This window comes from Cyclopterus lumpus, chromosome 25, assembly GCF_009769545.1.
Source record: "Cyclopterus lumpus isolate fCycLum1 chromosome 25, fCycLum1.pri, whole genome shotgun sequence".
Classification (NCBI taxonomy): Eukaryota; Metazoa; Chordata; class Actinopteri; order Perciformes; family Cyclopteridae; genus Cyclopterus; species Cyclopterus lumpus.
In genome coordinates this window covers 12,151,688-12,174,177 of record NC_046990.1, presented here as the reverse complement: position 1 = coordinate 12,174,177, position 22,490 = coordinate 12,151,688, and the positions used below count along the sequence as shown (strand labels likewise).

Here is a 22,490-nt window from a genome sequence, read left to right as displayed (position 1 = left end):
ATGTAGCCAGGCTGGTGGTTTAGGGTTTGAGAGCTCTGGTCTTTCCACATAGCCAGGCTGGTGGTTTAGGGTTTGAGAGCTCTGGTCTTTCCACATAGCCAGGCTGGTGGTTTAGGGTGTGAGAGCTCTGGTCTTTCCACATAGCCAGGCTGGTGGTTTAGGGTTTGAGAGCTCTGGTCTTTCCACATAGCCAGGCTGGTGGTTTAGGGTTTGAGAGCTCTGGTCTTTCCACATAGCCAGGCTGGTGGTTTAGGGTTTGAGAGCTCTGGTCTTTCCACATAGCCAGGCTGGTGGTTTAGGGTTTGAGAGCTCTGGTCTTTCCACATAGCCAGGCTGGTGGTTTAGGGTGTGAGAGCTCTGGTCTTTCCACATAGCCAGGCTGGTGGTTTAGGGTGTGAGAGCTCTGGTCTTTCCATGTAGCCAGGCTGGTGGTTTAGGGTTTGAGAGCTCTGGTCTTTCCATGTAGCCAGGCTGGTGGTTTAGGGTTTGAGAGCTCTGGTCTTTCCACATAGCCAGGCTGGTGGTTTAGGGTGTGAGAGCTCTGGTCTTTCCATGTAGCCAGGCTGGTGGTTTAGGGTGTGAGAGCTCTGGTCTTTCCATGTAGCCAGGCTGGTGGTTTAGGGTTTGAGAGCTCTGGTCTTTCCACATAGCCAGGCTGGTGGTTTAGGGTTTGAGAGCTCTGGTCTTTCCACATAGCCAGGCTGGTGGTTTAGGGTGTGAGAGCTCTGGTCTTTCCACATAGCCAGGCTGGTGGTTTAGGGTTTGAGAGCTCTGGTCTTTCCACATAGCCAGGCTGGTGGTTTAGGGTTTGAGAGCTCTGGTCTTTCCACATAGCCAGGCTGGTGGTTTAGGGTTTGAGAGCTCTGGTCTTTCCACATAGCCAGGCTGGTGGTTTAGGGTTTGAGAGCTCTGGTCTTTCCACATAGCCAGGCTGGTGGTTTAGGGTGTGAGAGCTCTGGTCTTTCCACATAGCCAGGCTGGTGGTTTAGGGTGTGAGAGCTCTGGTCTTTCCATGTAGCCAGGCTGGTGGTTTAGGGTTTGAGAGCTCTGGTCTTTCCATGTAGCCAGGCTGGTGGTTTAGGGTTTGAGAGCTCTGGTCTTTCCACATAGCCAGGCTGGTGGTTTAGGGTGTGAGAGCTCTGGTCTTTCCATGTAGCCAGGCTGGTGGTTTAGGGTTTGAGAGCTCTGGTCTTTCCACATAGCCAGGCTGGTGGTTTAGGGTTTGAGAGCTCTGGTCTTTCCATGTAGCCAGGCTGGTGGTTTAGGGTTTGAGAGCTCTGGTCTTTCCAGAAACAGCGCTGCGTTACTGAGGATGATCCACAGGCCGCTCAGTCGGTGTCATTGAAACCATTTTTTAACTGTGGTTGGTCCAACTCGTTGGTCAAGTCTGATATATATCAATCATCATGCATTGCCATGAAAACATTCATGGTCCCCAGAGGATGAATGCTTCTCACTTTGGTGATGCCTGTTTCTTTGTTCTTTTATTTCTGGCGCCACCAGGAGGCCGACATTTGTGTTTTTGAGTTATACGTCTAATTAACAGTTGAATCCATTAGTTTTTCCACTAGCACCATCATAACGTCATATTTTATCCCTTTCTAATACTTGTATGATGACTAAATACTAAAGACATTCCAATCTGTTTAATTCTAACACCCTAAATTGTGATGTTGATCATCATCATTGAATATTATTGCCTGGTCCCAAATCCATTCTTATTTCATACATATACTAATTGTCATACTTTCTTAGGCATTAGTGAACAAAATAATCGGAATACTTTACACAGGAAGGCATAGAATATGTGCAACGTCAGATATCCATTAAACTGCGAGTTTGGACAAGCAGTGCTTCAGTCCTTCTTAATGTGACTCTGTCTTTGTTTCAGCTACATCCAGAACTCTCAGCCGTACCTCAACAACATGACCGCGGTGGGATGCATGATGGCTCTGGCCGCTGTGTTCCCACTGGGCATCGATGGTCACCACGTCCACAGATCTCAGTTCCCCGTCGTCTGCCAGGTAACAGGAGAGAGAGCCGGAGGTAGAGAAGAGGTAGAGAGAAGAGGTAGAGAGAGGAAGTAGAGAGAGGAGGTAGAGAGAGGAGGTAGAGAAGAGGTAGAGAGAGGAGGTAGAGAGAAGAGGTAGAGAGAAGAGGTAGAGAGAGGAGGTAGACAGAGGAGGTAGACAAGAGGAGGTAGAGAGAGGAGGTAGAGAGAAGGTAGAGAAGAGGTATAGAGAGGAGGTAGAGAGGAGGTAGAGAGGAGGAGGTAGAGAGAGGAGGTGGAGAGAGGAGGTAGACAAGAGGAGGTAGAGAGAGGAGGTAGAGAGAAGGTAGAGAGGAGGTAGATAGAAGGTAGAGAGATGAGGTAGAGAAGAGGTAGAGAGAGGAGGTAGAGAGGAGGTATAGAGAGGAGGTAGAGGGAGGAGGTAGAGAGAAGGTAGAGAGAGGAGGTAGAGAGAGGAGGTAGAGAGGAGGTAGAGTGAGGAGGTAGAGAAGAGGTATAGAGAGGAGGTAGAGGGAGGAGTTAGAGGGAGGAGGTAGGGAGGAGGTATAGAGAAGGTAGATAGAGGAGGTAGAGAGAGGAGGTAGAGAGGAGGTAGAGTGAGGAGGTAGAGAGAGGAGGTATAGGAGGTAGAGAGAAGGTAGAGTGAGGAGGTAGAGAGGAGGTAGAGAGAAGGTAGAGAGAGGAGGTATAGAGAGGAGGTAGAGAGGAGGTAGAGAAGAGGTAGAGAGGGGAGGTAGAGAGAGGAGGTAGAGTGAGGAGGTAGAGAAGAGGTATAGAGAGGAGGTAGAGGGAGGAGGTAGAGGGAGGAGGTAGGGAGGAGGTAGAGAGAAGGTAGAGAGAGGAGGTAGAGAGAGGAGGTAGAGAGGAGGAGGTAAAGAAGAGGTAGAGGGAGGGGGTAGAGAGGTGGTAGAGAGAGGAGGTAGAGAAGATGTAGAGAGAGGAGGTAGAGAGGAGGTCGAGAAGAGGTATAGAGAGGAGGTAGAGGGAGGAGGTAGAGGAAAGAGGTAGGAAGGAGGTAGAGAGAAGGTAGAGAGGAGGTAGAGAGGAGGTATAGTGAGGAGGTAGAGAGAGGAGGTAGAGGAGGTAGAGAGAAGGTAGAGAGAGGATGTAGATGGAGGAGGTAGAGAGGAGGTAGAGAGAAGAGGTAGAGAGGAGGTAGAGAGAGGAGGTAGAGAAGAGGTAGAGAGAGGAAGTAGAGAGAGGAGGTATAGAGAGGAGGTAGAGGGAGGGGGTAGAGGGAGGGGGTAGAGAGGTGGTAGAGAGAGGAGGTAGAGAGGAGGTAGAGAAGAGGTAGAGAGAGGAGGTAGAGAGAGGAGGTAGAGTGAGGAGGTAGAGAAGAGGTAGAGGGAGGGGGTAGAGAGGTGGTAGAGAGAGGAGGTAGAGAGGAGGTAGAGAAGAGGTAGAGAGAGGAGGTAGAGGAGGTAGAGAGAAGGTAGAGAGACAAGATAGAGTGAGGAGGTATAGAGAGGAGGTAGAGAGGAGGTAGAGGGAGGAGGTAGAGAGAGGAGGTAGATAGGAGGTAGAGAGAAGGTAGAGAGAGGAGGTAGATAGGAGGTAGAGAGAGGAGGTAGAGAGGAGCCAGAGGGCACTGCGAAGAGTCGGGGTGGGTTCATTGACTTGATGCTGGTGCCAAAACAGCCATCTTTAATAAGTAGCTTCGAGGAGGAATTTATTATGAAAACATTTCTCCTCTTCTTTCCCTTTAAATACATGTCTGACCTTGGTTTAATGGAAACTTGTTTCAACCATTTAACCCCTTGTGGTCCAACTGAAATGACATTCAAAGAGCATGTTTATTATGTTAATCATGAATAGTATTGTTGTTGCTCGCGAGCAACGTACGACATGATGAAACCGTGATATTACTGGAAATACGGTTTACAATGCAGTGATTTGATTGGCTGTATGGGGAAGGTGCCGTCATAATACCAGCAAAAATGTAATTCCTACCTTTTGGTTTCATGTAGCAGAAACATGTGATTTCATTTCAGTTGGACTTTAATATTCAGTTTCCCTTGTATGTTTGTTGAAATTAGAAAGTTTAGGAATAGTATATGTCATGTAACGTGCTGTATGTTTTGTGTATTTTGTTCCAGCCTAATTACAATATTCTAGATGCAATGTTTTTAATTTCCCCAAAATTCAGCCTCACATATCTTGTATCTTTTAGAATTTTGGAATCTCAACAACAATTTTAAATAAGTTAAATTAAGTTCAAACAATGTTTGGCTGCACACCATGAATCTGATGACATTAAAAAAGAAATCTAAAGATCAAACTATATATTTCCATGCACACCAATTTGTTATTGTTGATACACAGATTGAATTATACTGCATTTACATCACCATCTTTCATGTTGGGTATTCTGTGGCACAGACGATGGGATCCCAGCTCTAATGAGGAGTCCTTCGTCTGTCACGTGTGTTGTTGGGACATTTCCATTTCTTTGTCCTGTCCACTTATTCTCTCTCATGCTTTGTTCTGCCTCTCTTGCACTCTGCCTCTGACCCTCTTCTCTGGACTGATGGGGCTTTGTTTCTGCTGCAATCTCCATTTCCTCAAACTTATATTGTGTCTGGTTTCTTCTAGCTTCTACCTATTTATCTATCTATCCATCTATCCATCTATCCATCCAACTACCTATCCATCTAACTATATATCCATCTATCTCTATCATCCATCTATCCATCTACCTACCACCTGTAGTGTCACGGGCTGTCGCTAGGACAGGCTAGCCTGGGGCGGTGCGAAGAGAGAGATGAACACAGGCACGTCCGAGGGTATTTAACAAAAAGTCCAGGTTTATTTCCCATCCCACCAGCAAGGTAACATCCAAAAACAACAAAGTATCAAAAAAAAGGTCCAGTTAGATAACACAAAACATCCCGGAGGAGAAAGTGGTTAATTAACCAAACAAAAACTCAATCCTGGTGAATCCAGGCTACGAGGTCCTCTCCCTTGTTGTCCTCTTCCAGGTGCTCGTGGGTTCACCTTCCGCTCTCCTTTCTCCTTCCCAGGTGCTCTCCCTTAAGTCTCCCAGCCCTGCCTCAATCAGGTGCCTTAAGCAGCTGCAGCTGGGTGAGCGGTGAGGCAGGCTGGGAGATGTAGTTTTTGCACTGGTGGCCACTCTGTAGCGCCCCTCCACTACCTGTCCCCTTGTGATGCCACATATCCCTCTCCCCGGGCCTGACGTCCTCGGCAGGGTGAATGAGCACCATCACGGCGGGACAGGGCATCTGCGTTGCCATGGCGTCGCCCTGGCCTGTGAATGACAGAGAAGTTAAACGGCTGGAGGCTTAAAAACCACCTAGTTACCCTGCTGTTTGTTTCCTTATTTTTTGCCATCCATTGCAAAGGTGAATGATCTGTTACCAGAGTGAACCTCCTTCCAAGCAGGTAATATTTGAGGGTTTCCAGGGCCCATTTCAACGCTAGGCACTCTTTCTCCACTGTGGCATAGTTCTTCTCCCTTGGCAGCAACTTCCGGCTCAAATACAGAACGGGGTGTTCCTCACCTTCCTTCATCTGGACTAAGACAGCACCCAGGCCCATCTCAGAAGCATCTGCCTGGACCACGAACTCCTTGCTAAAGTCGGGGGCCATCAGGACTGGTTTCGAACACAAGGCCCTCTTCAGGTCGTTAAAGGCCTCTTCTGCCGCCGGGCACCATGTCACCATACGGGAATGTTTCTTGGTCGTCAATTCGGTGAGAGGGGCCGCTATCACAGAGAAATCCGGGATAAAACGTCTGTAATAATTGGCCAGGCCCAAGAAGGATCTCACCTGTTTTTTGGTCAACGGCTTTGGCCAGTCTTGGATGGCAGCGAGTTTCGCATCCTGGGGTTTCACAAGGCCCCGCCCGATGGTGTACCCCAAGTAGTTGGTCTCCCCAAACGCCAGCCTACACTTTTTGGGGTTGGCGGTCAAGCCTGCCTGTCGGAGGGAGTCGAGGACATTCTGAACCCGTGGTAGGTGGCTCTCCCAGTCTGGGCTCTGAATTACCACATTATCCAGATAGGCCGCTGCATATTCTCGATGGGGTTTCAGTACTGGAAGGTGGCGGGGGCTCCAAACAGGCCAAAAGGCATCATCCGGTACTGCCAGAGGCCTCCCGGGGTGGCAAAGGCTGTCTTCTCCTTCGACCCTGGAGGCAATGGAACCTGCCAATAACCTTTGGTGAGATCCAGGGTGGTTAGGAAACGTGCCTGGCCCAGGCTTTCAATTAGCTCATCGACACAAGGCATGGGATATGCATCAAATTCAGAAATGTCATTTACTTTTCTGAAATCATTACAGAACCGGGCTGTTCCGTCCGGTTTGTCAGCCAGGACGATGGGGCTTGACCAGGCACTCTTGGATTCCTCAATCACGTTCAACGCCAGCATCTTCCTTACCTCCTCGTTAATCAGCTTCTTGCGGGCCTCCGGCACCCGATATGGCTTTTGGTTCACCGTTTTTCCCAGCTGGGTGCGTACTTCATGTTCCACCAGGTGGGTGTCGCCTGGGAGGGATGAAAATACCTCCTTCTACCAGCTCCTTTGCCTGCTGCCGCTGGTGCGGAGAGAGGTCCGGGCCTAACTGTACCTCGTCCCGGGCGGGTTCTCTCGACTCTCTGGGGGGAAGGCCATTGAACAACACCTCTCGCTCATGCCATTTCTTTAGGAGGTTAATATGGTAGATTTGCTCACCTTTCCTCTTCCCTGTTTGTCGTACTTTGTAATTGACTTCCCCAACCTTTTCAATTACTTCAAAGGGCCCCTGCCAAGTAGCCAAGAACTTACATTCCACAGTGGGGACAAGAACTAGGACTCTGTCTCCTGGGTTGAATTCGCTGGGTTGTGCTGCTCGGTTATAGGCGGCCCTTTGATCCCTCTGAGCCTTCTCCATGTGTTCCTTCACAATGGGGAACACAGCTGCCATCCGGTCCCGCATCGCCCCCACGTGTTCAATCATGGTACGATGGGGACAGGGTTGCTCCTCCCACGTCTCCTTGGCGATGTCCAGAAGGCCCCTGGGTTTGTGAGAGTACAACAGGTCAAAGGGTGAGAAGCCAGTGGAAGCCTGAGGCACCTCTCTTACCGCAAACAGAAGGTAGGGTAACAGCTGGTCCCAGTTTCTTCCGTCTTTGTCAATGGCCTTCCTCAGCATGGCTTTGAGGGTCTTGTTGAACCTCTCCACTAGCCCATCTGTCTGGGGGGGATAGACCGAGGTTCTCACCTGTTTCACGTGTAACAGCGCACACAACTCCTTGGTGACCCTCGATATAAAGGGGGTCCCCTGGTCGGTAAGAATCTCCTTTGGAATCCCCACGCGGCTGCTGAAGAGGAACAGTTCTTTTGCTATTTGTTTAGCATTGGCCTTTCTTAAAGGGACGGCTTCCGGTTAACGGGTGGCGTAGTCCACTATGACCAAGATGTACTGGTGCCCCCGGACACTTTTGGGCAGGGGACCCACAATATCCATGCCTACTCGTTCAAAGGGGGTTTCTATAATAGGCAAAGGGATAAGGGGGTTCCGGTACGTCGGTTTCGGAGCGGTGACCTGACAATCTGGGCAGCTGCGGCAGTAGTTCTCTATCTCCTTGTGGACTCCGGGCCAAAAAAACCTCTGTAACACCCTCTCTTTAGTCTTCTCTACGCCCAAGTGCGCTCCCAGCAAGTGAGTGTGGGCCAACTGCAGAACTGTGGAGCGGTGAAGCCGGGGCACAAGTAGTTGCTCAACGATTTGGTCCTTACTTCTTGTTACCTGATACAAGAGGCCATTTTTCACTGAAAAATGAGGGTAGGAAGGGGTCAACCGGTTTCCCACCAACGTTCCCTCTAGGACCTGGACGTTTCTTAAGGCATTACCCAGAGTCAGGTCCTGCAACTGTGCGGTTCCATACTGACCTTTAAGGGGCAGTGTTTCTCGAGGGCCATCAGTGTCCTCCTCACTTGGCCCAGGTTGGGGCTCAGCGTCATCAGACTCAGCTCCACTAGAAGCTTCTGCCAAGGCTTGGACTGACAGTTTGCGGGGCTCCCGACTAAGCTTCTTTAGGGCTTCCCTCCACAGCATCCGGAAAGCTGGGAAGTCACGCCCGATCAGGACTGGGACCGGGAGGTCCCGGATTACTCCCACCTCGACATTAAATGTGCCCTTAGTTGTGGTCAGTTTCACTACGGTGGTTGGATACTCTCGGGTATCTCCGTGGACACAAACCACCGGGAAGGGATCGCCTTGAGCCGGGGACGTTACCTCCAAAACTGCCTCCTGGACTAGGGTCCGAGCACTTCCTGAATCGAGCAAGGCTTCTAGGTCCTGTCGATTCACCTTTACGGGGCACGTTGGTCGCCGGTCCCTACTTTCGCCCAGGAGGGCAGCAAAGTGGACATGGGGGCCGCTGGCGGATTCCGCTGTGGGCATGGGCTTGTCTAGCCTTTCACACTGCCAGGAGATGTGGCCGAATTTGCCACAGCGATAGCACTGGCGGGGCTTTGGGTTCCGGAACGCTCGTGGCTGTCCAGGTGAACTACCGCCTCTGCTGGGTGGGTCCGAGTGAGGGTTGGCCAGGGAAGGACCTCTTTGGCGACGCACACTTGGCCGGGCCGGGACAGAAGCCACCGGCGCTTCACAGGGTGATTGGAGCATGTCCGAGGCCGCCTGGAACTGTTCTACGGCTTCTACCAACCCTGTGGCCGTTAACTTTTGGTGGCCAATTATTTTTTTTGCCTCGTACGGTAGACCCCGTAGATACTTGTCCATAACCAGGGTTTCTATCATGTCTGCCGGGCTGTGTTTGTCCGGTTCCAACCACCTTTTCGCCACTCGTATCAACTCGTGCATTTGGGACCGGGGCGTCTCTCCGCTTAGGAAAGTCCAGTTATGAAACCGTTGGGCCATGCTAAATTTGGTGAGCCCCTGGCGACTCAAAATCTCCCCCTTTAACTGGTCGTAGTCGTGGGCAATATCAGCCTCTACATCTCGAAATGCTTTAAGGGCCTCACCGGATAGGAAAGGCGCCAGAAGTCCAACCCACTGTCTCTTTGGCCACCCTTCTCGAGTCGCCGTAGCTTCAAAGGCATGAAGGTAAGCTTCCACATCGTCGGTCACGCCAAGTTTAGGGATGTAATCAGCAGCCCTGGGCTTCGACTGTGGCCTCTGCCCGAGCTCCTGCTCCTTCAGTTCATTAGCCCTGATTTGCTGTGCCAACAGGGCACCGCTGATTTCCTGCTGCGCCCTCTGGCTCTCCAACAGCATCTGCATCAGTGGCTCCATTTTGGATTGGTGGCCTGGGGTTTGAAGCTCTAAAAAAAGTTGGGACAAGTCGTCAATATCTCCTCGCTCAATCATCCGCACTTTGGCCCCAGTGCCTGCATTCTCCACCACCTGTAGTGTCACGGGCTGTCGCTAGGACAGGCTAGCCTAGGGCGGTGCAAAGAGAGAGATGAACACAGGCACGTCCGAGGGTATTTAACAAAAAGTCCAGGTTTATTTCCCATCCCACCAGCAAGGTAACATCCAAAAACAACAAAGTATCAAAAAAAAGGTCCAGTTAGATAACACAAGACATCCCGGAGGAGAAAGTGGTTAATTAACCAAACAAAAACTCATTCCTGGTGAATCCAGGCTACAAGGTCCTCTCCCTTGTTGTCCTCTTCCAGGTGCTCGTGGGTTCACCTTCCGCTCTCCTTTCTCCTTCCCAGGTGCTCTCCCTTAAGTCTCCCAGCCCTGCCTCAATCAGGTGCCTTAAGCAGCTGGGTGAGCGGTGAGGCAGGCTGGGAGATGTAGTTTTTGCACTGGTGGCCACTCTGTAGCGCCCCTCCACTACCTGTCCCCTTGTGATGCCACACTACCTACCTATCTATCTATCCAACTACCTATCCATCCATCCATCCATCTATCAATATATCCATATCTCTATCATCCATCTATCTATATATCCATCTATCTCTATCCATCCATCTGTCCATCTATCTATATATCCATCTATCTCCATCTATCCATCTATCCATCTAAACAATAAAATCATGTGATCTATATTTCTATTTAAAGTACAGAGCTCTTTGCAGTAAATATGCAAATACAACATTATCATGTATATCAAGGACACTAAACACAATTTAAAGTAGAACAACTGCATTAACAATGTTTTTGTACATTTTACAAATTTTATGGAAATTGCCATAACCGATGTCAAAGCGCTAGATTGTTTTACTTTAAATATATAAAAAAGAATTACACTTACGTTATATAAATTCAATTATTAATATATACATTTATAGTAATTGTGCTACTTTTAAAACCGAACCTACACATCTGAATAAAGCTTCCTAGTAATTCAAATGATCGTCTCTTCCAGTTCCGCCTGTGGCTCCTCGGCCTCGGCTTCAGCCTGGCATATGGCAGCATGTTCACCAAGATCTGGTGGGTCCACACCCTCTTCACAAAGAAGGATGAAAAGAAGGAGAAGAAGAAGGTAAGGGAGGGAGGGAGGGATAAGCCTCTCAGCGGTCTCCGGAGAGAAGAGAGAGGAAGGGGAGGGAGGCCGGGCCACACAGCCGGTGTGCTGCTGGCTGATAACAAAGTTAAAAACTTTGCAGGCTTCCTCGTAAGCTTCTCAGAGGCCAGCGCTGACACAGATACTGTACCACATGCACACAGACCACATGCGCTTACACACGTGCAACATTTGTGCATAGAGACATGCAGATTTGGGACCCCTGATACCAGCGTCGGCAGTTTTATTGCATGCTGTTGTGTGTATATATTTATATGTGTGTGTGTGTGTGTGTGTGTGTGTGCCTCCTTTTGAAGATAGTGTATCCTGGAGCCAGCCAGATACTGCCAGTTTGCAATGTGTTGTGGGCATTTCTAAGACCTAATCAGAAGAATAAAAGATTAAGCCATTTATGGAATATTTATGAATATGGATGAGTACTAAAGTTCTGCGTAGAAATCCAACCCTCGGGGGGTTTATTATTTGAGCCAAAGCACAACGAATCGGGTCGACTTTCAACTCTCGTGTCCACAGAAGGGCGATTTGCCTGAGAGCGCTGCACGAGTATTTAAATAAACTTTCACAAACCGAGGGAACAATGAGCGCCTCTCAAATCATTTTTCATGCAACTCAGCCCAGGACTGTGTAATGTGTCTCCGTCTTTATTTTATTTCTCAGTTTTAGTCATTGCACGCTTCAATGGCCGTTACTATGTTGGAGTAGCTGGGAGGAAGACGGCGTGCTAAGAGGGGAGAACAGTGGGAGAGCTCATTCTGGTTACGGATGAATGGCTTCCATTACAGGTTAAGTTAAGAATAATAGAGTTGATACCAGCTGGCCAAGGAAACTGTCTAAACAGGTGGCAGGCCAAATAAAGCTGCACACACACACATACACACACACACACACACACACACATCCTCCTGCTGCTCCTAAAATACACTTGGACACAGACACTTGTTCACACACTCAGAAACACACATCCAGAAAGACAATTCGCGCCCAGTCATCCAGAAATCACAAGGACGCCCGTCGCATTATTTGTCCTGGTTGTTTGTCTTTGTTTGGGCACTGGCTGGTGATGCCCTTGGGTAGTGATGACTGTAGTGTGTGTGTGTGTGTGTGTGTGTGTCTTTGCTCTCACAGCAACACTTGGAGCCATGGAAACTCTACGCAACAGTTGGAGTGCTGCTGGCTATCGACTTTCTGTCACTCATGATCTGGCAGATTGTGGATCCTCTGCACGTTACGGTGGAGGTAGAGTACGCGGGACAGACGACTGTTGGAGATAAATGCAATGTTCTTTCATTTTGATTCATCTTGCACTCAAAGAGCACGATCTGAAATAAGGAAAGCACAGCCGAACACTGTAACGGCTTGAATAACTAAATGTATTTGTGTTAGTTTGATAGTGTAAACACTTCCAGCGCGGTTAAAGATGCCCCGTGGCATTTATTGTAAACAAAAATCAGCATTCATCAAGCAGCCAAACAAACATGTTAAACGAGGATGAATCTCATTACACATTTATCTTCTAAAGGTCTCATGAAAATGTTGAACTTCAATAAACCTGCTTTAAATAATATGTTCAGCAGTGAACAAAGGGACTTACTCCCTCACATATGACTTAACCAGCTGTGTGATGTATTTTAGCCTCTTTCAGCTCATTGTTTTGGTTTTTACTGTATTGTTCAGTCTGAGCTGCTCTCATCAACCTTCAAGTCGTCGCTGTTGGGAAACGAGGGAAACCTCGTATCTCCATATTTGGTCTTTCCAATCAGTGCTATTGGTCACCCTTTACCTGTTGACCTGTCAAATATTGAACCAATGATGGGACTAAATCTTGTAACTCCATTGGATCCTCAAACACTCGGCAAAGCCTCATAACTCCGCCTCCCTCTTCAATTAAGATGAAGGGAACGAGGTGATTTTTACTTCCTGAAAAGTAACGTTTTGGACATACAAGGCATGTGTCACATGCGGAGCACGAAACGTATGCAATAAAAGTCTGGACTGATTTCTGTCTTAATTGTAAAGCACTCTTTGTTTTGAACAGTGCAATATAAATACAGTTATAATATGTTATTCACCAATAGAAATGACATTTCTGCTCTAAAACAGCGGTCTGCTGAGGGTGGAGAGTCAATCAAAACCAGGCTCATCATGAAGGGTGTTGATATGCATTCCTGCTCATGTCGCCGCTCCCTCGATGCATTTGTGTCCTCGTGGCTGAGCTGGTAAAACAACACAGTGACATCAACATATTGATCCACCGTGCTCGTTGTCATTAGCAGTGGAGAGGCGACGTCAAGCAGGCCAGAAACCAAACGGACTTCCTTCTGTCGATGATACGTTTGAACTTTAAGTCGCATGTCTCGGATATGTTAATGTTAAGCACAACAGGGGACTGTTGACATCATCATCGGCCCTCACGGTGCTGACTGTAACGACTGCCAAGCCTCCTATTTAAATAGCTATATTTCATATTGATTGGATATTTATCTGAGGCTCATTTGAATTCGGTGTATCTGACATCAGGGACCGACTGAGGGGATCTTACTGTGCATCGTTTCTTATTATGTCCCTCTTCTCCTCCATCTCTCTATCCTCCCATCCCTCTTCCTCTGTCTGCCGTGCGAGTAGAAGTTCACTAAGGAGGCCCCGAAAGAAGATTTGGATGTCCTGATTCAGCCCTTGCTGGAGCACTGCAGCTCCGAGAAGATGAACACCTGGCTCGGTACCCTCCTCTGGTTCTTTTCACCCTCTCATATCTCCATCTGGCTCTTTTTCACTCTTTGCCCTCCTCTGGTTTTTAAATGATCTTTGGCGCACACGTCACCACCATTCACTCTGAATTAAACAGGCCTCATATTGACAGCCCGCCCCCCCCCCCTCCCACATTTGATTCCTCTTTTCTCCCTTTGCTTCTCTTGTTGTTGGCCCACGCTGTCGCTCTCTCTCCCTGTCTGTCTGTCTCCTTGTCTGTCTGTCTGTCTGTCTCTCTGTCTCCCTGTCTGTCTCTCTCCCTGTCGCTCTCTCTCCCTGTCTGTCTGTCTCTCTGTCTCCCTGTCTGTCTGTCTCTCTCCCTGTCTGTCTGTCTTAGCGTGGCAGCTCTTATGAAAGTATAATGGTGCTGAATTTCAAATAATGTGGGTCACAAACTGGGCCATTGCCCCATAGCATTTCCTTTCTCCGAGGAGGGAAGATGATGCTTTAATGTCAGGCGGTATAAAGCGACAATGGCCAGTGAAGAAGTGTCGAACTTACTCAGTCACAGAGGCTCATTTCTTCTTCCGCTTCTCTCTTTCTCTTTCATGTTCTTAGTTTCTATTGCATCCACATCTTTGCTTTTCTTCCTCTGCACAACTCGAGCGGTTCTCTTTGTTACCGTCTTTGTTACCGTCTTTGTTACCGTCTTTGTTACCGTCTTTGTTACCGTCTTTGTTACCGTCTTTGTTACCGCGACGTCCCAGCATGTCGATAACGCCGCATCGCTCTCGACATGCATCTCAACGCATTCGTTGTCTCTTCAGAAGAAAGCCAACTGAGCTAACAGGTGTCTGTCCGTGTGAAGAAGATAGAAATAGATTGACTGTATCCCAGAATCTGGGTTACCAACACGCAGACAAACGGGGACAATGGTCCATTTATAACAACAACAACACCACATGCACATATGTACAAATATATGGATGTTTTGTTTATTTTCAGCTTCTTCAGCTTTCACGTTTCCATTTATAATGTTGGTGTTTCATAATGACAAGGCTCTGCAGTGCCTCCGTTGTGTACTCACATCACTGTTCCCCTCTTCCTGTAGGTGTGGTTTATGGCTACAAGGGGCTGCTGCTGCTGCTGGGCATATTTCTGGCTTACGAGACCAAGTCTGTCTCCACAGAAAAGATCAACGACCATCGGGCCGTGGGGATGGCTATTTACAACGTTGCTGTGAGTAAAGAAAAAAAGAAATGACACCATCAAGCTTCAACTCCTGTTTCTGGGTGCTGTGTGTGGCACGCTGAATAACTCTACAGTGGCAATAAATAAGATTGTGATGGCCTCATAGCACCAAATGGCTGTAGTACATCTGCGGGGGCCCGAGGTTCATCAGTGCCGGGGCCTCTTTGATTGCTCTGCCTATTGCTCAGCGTTTTGGCTTCAGAGCAAAACGGGTCCACTGACCAGTGTATCGAGGTATTTCATCTTTATTCTCAAAGGGCTACTCTGGTTGTTTCTAAAAGTTAATGGAGTTCATAGATAACTTAATGCTAAACGTGACAGCACACTGAAATACATGCTGAGTGTAACAATTATCGTGTTTTATTAGTTTTTAGTTGCAGGATAAAGGTTTCTGGATTCACCTTTTTTGCATTGAGCTTCAGAAATCCTAAAACAAGAATGTAAATCTATGTAATTCCTCTCAAAAGAAGCTCTGGGATGTGCTGAATATTACGGATTGATGCTATGAAATACAGAAACGTGCATGTTGGTATAATGATTGGTGGGAGCAATACGAGACCCAGGAACAGGCTTACATAAAGTATTCAGGCCCAAAGAACTGATCCCTGGATGCCGTTCTGTCCAAATGATAACAGCCAGCGCGGGCTGCTGTCTTGTATGAATCATGCATTTTGATTGCCTGCCGCGCCTGTGGTGATACAAGCAGTCATATCCCAGGTCTCCTTCATAAAAATGAAAATGTGTTCTCCGTGGGTCTTCCTGGTAAAATATGCGCTAAATAGAATCTATAAAATACCAAATAACAAACCTTCACTGTGCTGCAATGTCATGCAACTCCAGCATGCTTTGCAACACCTGTATACACATCGTGTGGAGCGGTTTCCTTGCTCTGGGAAGGTGGGAACAGGTTTCAGATTGTACCCATTTAGCCACCAAAGTACAGTGGTAAACGCAGCCGTCAGTCAAAAACATGTTGCAGCTCTTGTTAATAGCAAGTGAATCGTCTTTACACTGGAATTGCTGCCATTATGTTCACTTTAGCCACTTTAGCCCAATGCGCGCCCATCCCCCGCCACGCTTGACTCTGTAACTTGTCAAATGTCTAGAAAAGTGGTTTCTGTCACTCCAACTGCCAGAGGAGGGTTTTCCGCTTTGATTGAAAGGCCGAGAAACATATTTTCTTGATTGTCTTGATTCCCATTAAAGGAAAACAGGGCGTCTTAACGATGTTAAGTATGCATTGATCAAGCAGAGTATTAATCATTGATCTATCATTCATGCTTGTTTATGAGAGCATTAAATGCAGCTTTCATCACACGGTTCCGTAATGTGAGTCTAATGTTATTTTATGTTCTGATATACACATTTCAGTTTTATGATGATGTCAATAGTTAATGGAGTCTGTGAACAGGCCTTCTTCCCCTCTCCCAAGCTGTGAGCTGCAGGCCTTGATGAGATGACAATGTGGTGATTGTCAGCGCGCTGTTGCCACTTCAGTCATGACTTTTTAATGCTGTTTTCACATGGGAGCCCTCCGCGGAATGATAAACAGATGCCTAATGCTTTTATGGATGTGATTTTCCTCCCCTCTCATTCTCTCGCTCTCCATCTCTATTTTATTCTCCGCCTCCTCTTCCTTCCCCTTCGCCCTTCTGTCTCTCTACTATAAAACTCACTCCTCCTTTATCCTTCACCCCTCTTTCTCTCCGGCAGGTGTTGTGCCTGATCACGGCTCCAGTGACCATGATCCTCTCCTCGCAGCAGGACGCCTCCTTTGCCTTCGCGGCTCTCGCGGTCGTCTTCTCGGCCTACATCACTCTGGTGGTGCTTTTCGTACCCAAGGTGCTCTGATTCCTCTAAGAAATGCTGCACACACTGAAAAGTCCACTCGTATTGCAGTAAAACCAAAGGTCAATACGAGCCGGTCTTTAGGGAGAAGCTCCAGCCCGTCCTACATGGTGCATGAAAATCAGAAACTTATGGAACTTGATATTTCTTATTTGATGTCTGTGGCATCAAATAAGAAGGACTTAAATGATCAAACCTTTAATCTGTTAGTCACAGTATTAATCTGTGACCTAAAACAAGCTTTAAGATGTGTGGCTGCTTTCAGCATTTGGTGTTAGGAAGCAGCAGAAAGTGAGACATGTGAAGTGTCTGGCAGCAGCTGCAGTGAAGAGCTGGCTCACATTGCACTGCTGCAGCATGTGCACACAGAGGAAAGAGCGCCACCTACAGGCATCCAAACCACAAACCCTCGATATTACAAAGACGTGTTCTCATTATCCAGTCAGCACACTGCACTCTCCTGATTGATGTTCTTTATCGGTCCAGATGCGACGTCTCATCACGCGCGGCGAGTGGCAGTCGGAGCAGCAGGACACTCTGAAGACCGGCTCGTCCACCAACAACAACGACGAGGAGAAGTCCCGACAGCTGGAGAGAGAGAACAGGGAGCTGCAGAAGATCATCCAGGAGGTGAAGACACACGGGTCACTCCTCATATAACTACACATACACACTCATTAATGCAGAAGATCCTCCAGGAGGTGAAGACACACGGGTCACTCCACATGTAACTACACATACACACTCATTAATGCAGAAGATCCTCCAGGAGGTGAAGACACACGGGTCACTCCACATGTAACTACACATACACACTCATTAATGCAGAAGATCCTCCAGGAGGTGAAGACACACGGGTCACTCCTCATATAACTACACATACACACTCATTAATGCAGAAGATCCTCCAGGAGGTGAAGACACACGGGTCACTCCTCATATAACTACACATACACACTCATTAATGCAGAAGATCCTCCAGGAGGTGAAGACACACGGGTCACTCCTCATATAACTACACATACACACTCATTAATGCAGAAGATCCTCCAGGAGGTGAAGACACACGGGTCACTCCACATATAACTACACATACACACTCATTAATGCAGAAGATCCTCCAGGAGGTGAAGACACACGGGTCACTCCACATATAACTACACATACACACTCATTAATGCAGAAGATCATCCAGGAGGTGAAGACACACGGGTCACTCCACATATAACTACACATACACACTCATTAATGCAGAAGATCCTCCAGGAGGTGAAGACACACGGGTCACTCCTCATATAACTACACATACACACTCATTAATGCAGAAGATCCTCCAGGAGGTGAAGACACACGGGTCACTCCACATATAACTACACATACACACTCATTAATGCAGAAGATCCTCCAGGATGGGGGTGTAGTGTTCAACAGCCTCTCTCTCCTGCCGTGTCCTCAGAAAGAAGAGAGGGTGTCGGCGCTCCGCAACCAGCTGGCGGAGCGCCAGGCTCTGCGCAACCGCCGCCGTCCCTCCTCGGGCCAGAATCAGAACCACAACGACCCGCCGCCCTCCTCCCAGCCGGATCCCAAGTCTCTGCTGCCCCCGCCCGGCTACCCCAACCCCCCCACAGACAACCACGCCCTCCCACCCTCCTTCTCCAACTCCTCCAGCCTCTACCCGGCCGACAGCAAGATGAACCGCAACCACTGTCACAACAGCCAGATCCCACTGCTGTATAAGTAGGAGGGGGGGGGGGAGACAGACACACACACACAGACTCACACAGACCGACCCCCCCCCCACACACACACACACACACACACACACACACACACACAGACACACAGACACTGTGTCTTCACTACTCACCGTCATGACCCTCTTGTAGAAGCCGGTGTGAAGCGCTAGTGAGACTCACACAGACCCCCCCCCCCCCCCACACACACACACACACACACACACAGACACAGACTCACACAGACCCCCCCCCCACACACACACACACACACAGACACAGACTCACACAGACCCCCCCCCCCCCCCCCACACACACACACACACACACACACACACACACACACAGACACTGTGTCTTCACTACTCACCGTCATGACCCTCTTGTAGAAGCCGGTGTGAAGCGCTAGTGAGACTCACACAGACCCCCCCCACACACACACACACACACACACAGACCCCGCCCCCCCTAGTGAGCGGTCCGACGAGCAGCACTCGAGGCCGGGTGAGGTGAGGTGGACCTGTCAATCATTCGGCGCGTCGAGGAGCTCAAAAGGAAACGTTGTGTTTGTGTCTTTAATAGATCGTCTCCACCTTTTTGTCTCTGGACTTTGTTGGCGAGCACACACAGTAGTGATTTATATTGTAATATCGGAGTCGTTGTTAAATGATTTGTTTTCTTTCTCGTGGAAATCTTAATAATGTCATTATTATTATAAATTAGAAGGGGCGGAGGAACTGGGCATGTATGGATGTCTGTTTTCAAGACTGTGTATTCAAATCTTAAAGTCCAGTCCTCTAGATGTTCCATCCTTTTGAAAGGAAAGCGTGACCCAAGCTCATGTGCAGGGGAACATTTTGATATTCGGCCATTCAGAATAATGTTTTACAATGTGTTGTTTTGAGGTTTGTGTGCATCTATTCAGCGTAGTACAGTAGTAGCCATCAAATAAACCCCTCGTCCTACGTTTTGTGAACCTCCAACTTGCCAGAAGGATAGTTTGTAATGAAAGCCAGTTTATATTTCTACAGCAGTGACATGTGGAGCTTCGACGATGGCTAATCCTGTACATATTCAGAGAAGGCACCGTTTTTATACACGTTATTCTTGTGAGCCTTTTATTATTTTATTGAATGTTTTTCCATAACAGACAATCTGGATGGATGCTATTTTATTTTGTATTTTTCCTTTGGGCAAACTGTTGATGTATCAAAGAAGGATATTGCGTAATGTGATGTGACATATTTATTTATAGCAGTTAATCTGAATGTACTATTTCATTCATGAGCTATTTCCAGATTTTGCAAAAGCAATGTACCTGAACAGCTTTATCAGCAGGTAAAACAATACTTCATCAAATATTTGTAAACATATATTTATGCCAGTGTGCACTTTAAACCAAAACAAACTATGGTTACTCCACTTTATGTTGCTGTTATTCTAATACACAATATGATTTCTCATTTTAGCTCAGGGTATGGAGGAAGACATCAATGAATGAAATGGGACATATGTATTAACTGTGCTGTACCAGGATCAGAAAGTGTAACATATGAATGCAGAAATAATTTAGGAAATGTTCTATTATCTTGCACATATATGACAATATACATGGATTTGGGGATATTTGTATTCACTATATCTAAGATCTTAAATGTTAATATATTTCAGAGTCTGTGTATGCAAATATATGGGTACCATAAATAAATAATTGTTTTTCCATTGATTATTAGTGTGGCAGTGATACCTTTAAACTGTAGTTACAAGAAACTTTGAACTGTTTGTGTGGATTGTTCATGAGCTCGGGTAATGTTCTACTTCCTATTTAAGGAAAACCACAACTCCCCGATTGACTTTCCATAGAAATGAAACAGTCTTCATGTGCATGATCACATCGTCCACTAGATGTCACCAGTTATGTATTGCTTTTCTGACCTCCAATGACCTTAATTAATTAATTAAGGTCATTGACCTCCAATGACCTTAATTAATTAATTAAGGTTATTACCTCGGCAGGAAAAGCCTCGCTGATGAACTGACCTCCAGGTCGACCTGCGGGAGTCAAAGAGCAAACCAACCCAGAAGAAGAGATCATTAAACCTCGTTACTGACACAATAAGTGATCAAAATGAACTCGAGTAGACAAAAGTCCGTCAGATGTGTGTCGTCATGTGTGTTTTCACATGACCACACACTCTCCCTCCCATGTCATGTCTCTTTCCAGCTGACTGAAGATGAAGTATGTGGTAATGCAGGGAACGGTGGTGTGGAGGTGGGGGTGGGGGTGGGGGTTGTTATTGGGGAAAACCCGCTCCGGGCTGAGGCTTCTGTGGGCCTCCACCTGACACAGCACTCACAACAAGTAGGAAATTCCCCTCATCTTGTCTGATCCAACAAAGGAAGTATTTGCTGGGTGTGGAGCAATTTCATAGCAACTTTGCCAAATAGGACGAACCTGCCGCTGTGTGTGTGTGTGTGTGTGTGTGTGTGTGTGTGTGCGTGTGTTTCATATCTATAGCTATGAAATGAGTTCATCCATAGTGACAAAAACGTGTGACTTTTTTTGTTGTTTCTTTTTGCATTTTAATTAAATTCATGTGCACGTATATAAATATGATCTTTAACACCTAATCCCAAGGATTTCAATATAAATAAATACAAATAAATACATACAGGTTGTGATAATAGTTCTGCACATAGTCATTGAAGCTTAACTCTCCAGTAAAGAGCTGACACAGCAAAGACGACAATCTCCAGTCAGCATAAATAATGTACAAAAAGGGCCTAAAATAGAAACAAATGTTGCAAACTGTTACAGTTTATAGGATTGTTTTTTAAACTCCGCCTGTTTGGCTACACGCTTCATCTCCATTGAGATTTAAACCTTTCTACCATCACCATGAGATGAATAATAATACTACAAAAATAAATTAAGAAAACATACTTAATGTTTAAACACGAAGCCAACACGCGTGGCACTATTCAGAGCTTTGTATCGTGTATGTTACGACCGCATAAAAGAGTCGTTTCAAAGTGCAAACACGCCGAAGAAGGTCCGGCCATCCTCGGTCTCCAGCTCCGATAGCTGGTTGGTTTCCGTCCACACTTGGTCTCCTTTGTGCAGCTGAAACACTGCGCCCAGGTAAATGGCGTTGTACCAGCCCTGTCCGTCTCGGTAGCTCTCCTCCTGGGCAGTGTTTTGACACGCCGACCTCACCGCGTTCATCAGCGAGGCTTTCCTGCCGAGGGAGTCCGAGTAGCGCCAGATCCTGTGGCTGAGAGGCGCGTGGCGCCGGCCCGCCTCCTCCTCCTCGCCATCGCTGCAGGACACTCTGAACGACGCCTGGCTGTAGACGAAGTAGAGGCCGGTGTGTGGGATGACGATCCGGTTGTTCTCCACTCGGAAGCCGCCCTGAGCGAACGCCTGGCCTTGACCGCTTCTCCACTCCAGCTGGCCTTGCAACCCCTCGCTGTCTTCTTCGCAGCTCCCTGGAAGCAGAGCAAGAAGAAGCGTTGTTAGTTGCAGCCTCGCAGCACGTTGCCTCTCATCCATAGGGTGTTTATTAATCAATGTTATTAGGAAGGCGGAATGATAGATAGACTGAAGCTATTGAATAACTTGACTAACAGACTTTAGTGGAAGAAAGAGTCTCTTTTGAACACCAAGATCAGGACCAAGAGCACGATGACTCACCTTCTAAATGGATGGCTGCCTTGGCTTTGCTGCTGATCTGCCTCAACGTGGTGTGGGGATCTGAGGAGAGGAAGACCAATGTGAGCGGGTCTCAAATAATCCACAAAGACTAGAGTAGAGCTAAGTAGAGCTAAAACAAAAAGCATTGTTCTTGATCAACCATGCATATAATCACCTGTTTTCTCAGCAGTGTCATTCTTGATTAGAGCTTCTGTGTGGCCTGATTGTGTCTGTATGGAGAGAAAAAACACATTGATTAGAGATGTTCACTCGGAAATGTTCAGTTTGTACAGAGAATACAAGCTTTTAAAAGATTAAATGAAGGCAGACGGTCCGTACCATTAAGTCGGTCTTTCCAGTCCAGTACCAAGCCAGCAGCAGGACTCCCCCCAGGCAAAGGGCCACGATGAAAAGGGCCACGGCCACCTTCCACATGGGCCCTGTGGAGGACTTCTTTTCCACCAACACCACCATCCTCTGGTCAAAGCCCATCTCCACGTCACCTGGTGCTGTTGTGTAGGCCACCATACTGTGCACAGTTACTACGAGTAGAAGAAAATGGACAAACTCAACCCTGGACTGTGTCTGAGTCTTCAGGTGCTTCCAGCTCTGCGTCAATACTTCTCTCTTTGTGTTGCTGTTGTGTTAAAAGTGAACTTCTGCCAGAGAGCTCGTAGTATTTATGCTGTGGCAGCTGCTTCTGCATATGGGAAACTCCAGTGATGTCACTCTGTAAGCGGAGACAGTGCGTGAGGCAGCAGCACCGAG

At 47.5% G+C, this 22,490-nt stretch overlaps 2 protein-coding genes across 2 annotated transcripts in view; one reads left to right on the top strand and one right to left on the bottom strand.

Annotated features, from left to right (window-relative positions):
* Nucleotides 1-19,754, top strand: part of gabbr1a (gamma-aminobutyric acid (GABA) B receptor, 1a) — a 73,484-nt gene extending 53,730 nt beyond the window's left edge. The window contains exons 16-23 of the mRNA XM_034529140.1: nucleotides 1,892-2,024; nucleotides 10,353-10,469; nucleotides 11,637-11,747; nucleotides 13,134-13,227; nucleotides 14,308-14,435; nucleotides 16,161-16,289; nucleotides 16,782-16,925; nucleotides 17,752-19,754. Coding sequence (XP_034385031.1) covers nucleotides 1,892-2,024; nucleotides 10,353-10,469; nucleotides 11,637-11,747; nucleotides 13,134-13,227; nucleotides 14,308-14,435; nucleotides 16,161-16,289; nucleotides 16,782-16,925; nucleotides 17,752-18,036 — 1,141 coding nt within the window. The 3' untranslated portion in view covers nucleotides 18,037-19,754. The remainder of the gene's footprint in view (nucleotides 1-1,891; nucleotides 2,025-10,352; nucleotides 10,470-11,636; nucleotides 11,748-13,133; nucleotides 13,228-14,307; nucleotides 14,436-16,160; nucleotides 16,290-16,781; nucleotides 16,926-17,751) is intronic.
* A 1,074-nt stretch (nucleotides 19,755-20,828) lies between these two features.
* On the bottom strand, nucleotides 20,829-22,394 carry tnfb (tumor necrosis factor b (TNF superfamily, member 2)). Its single transcript, XM_034529170.1, has 4 exons — nucleotides 22,062-22,394; nucleotides 21,898-21,952; nucleotides 21,723-21,782; nucleotides 20,829-21,517 (listed from the first exon to the last, which is right to left on the bottom strand). The coding sequence occupies exons 1-4, from the start codon at nucleotides 22,248-22,250 to the stop codon at nucleotides 21,057-21,059; spliced, it is 765 nt and encodes a 254-aa protein (XP_034385061.1). The 5' UTR covers nucleotides 22,251-22,394; the 3' UTR covers nucleotides 20,829-21,056.
* Between the last annotated feature and the right edge of the window lie 96 nt (nucleotides 22,395-22,490).

Excerpts from the sequence above, each read along its gene's own strand:
- tnfb (XM_034529170.1), bottom strand. The coding sequence starts at position 22,250 with ATGGTGGCCTACACAACAGCACCAGGTGACGTGGAGATGGGCTTTGAC. Across the intron at positions 21,953-22,061 it reads CTGGAAAGACCGACTTAATG|ACACAATCAGGCCACACAGA; the intron begins GTACGGACCGTC and ends CTCTCCATACAG. Across the intron at positions 21,518-21,722 it reads GGCAGCCATCCATTTAGAAG|GGAGCTGCGAAGAAGACAGC; the intron begins GTGAGTCATCGT and ends CTCTGCTTCCAG.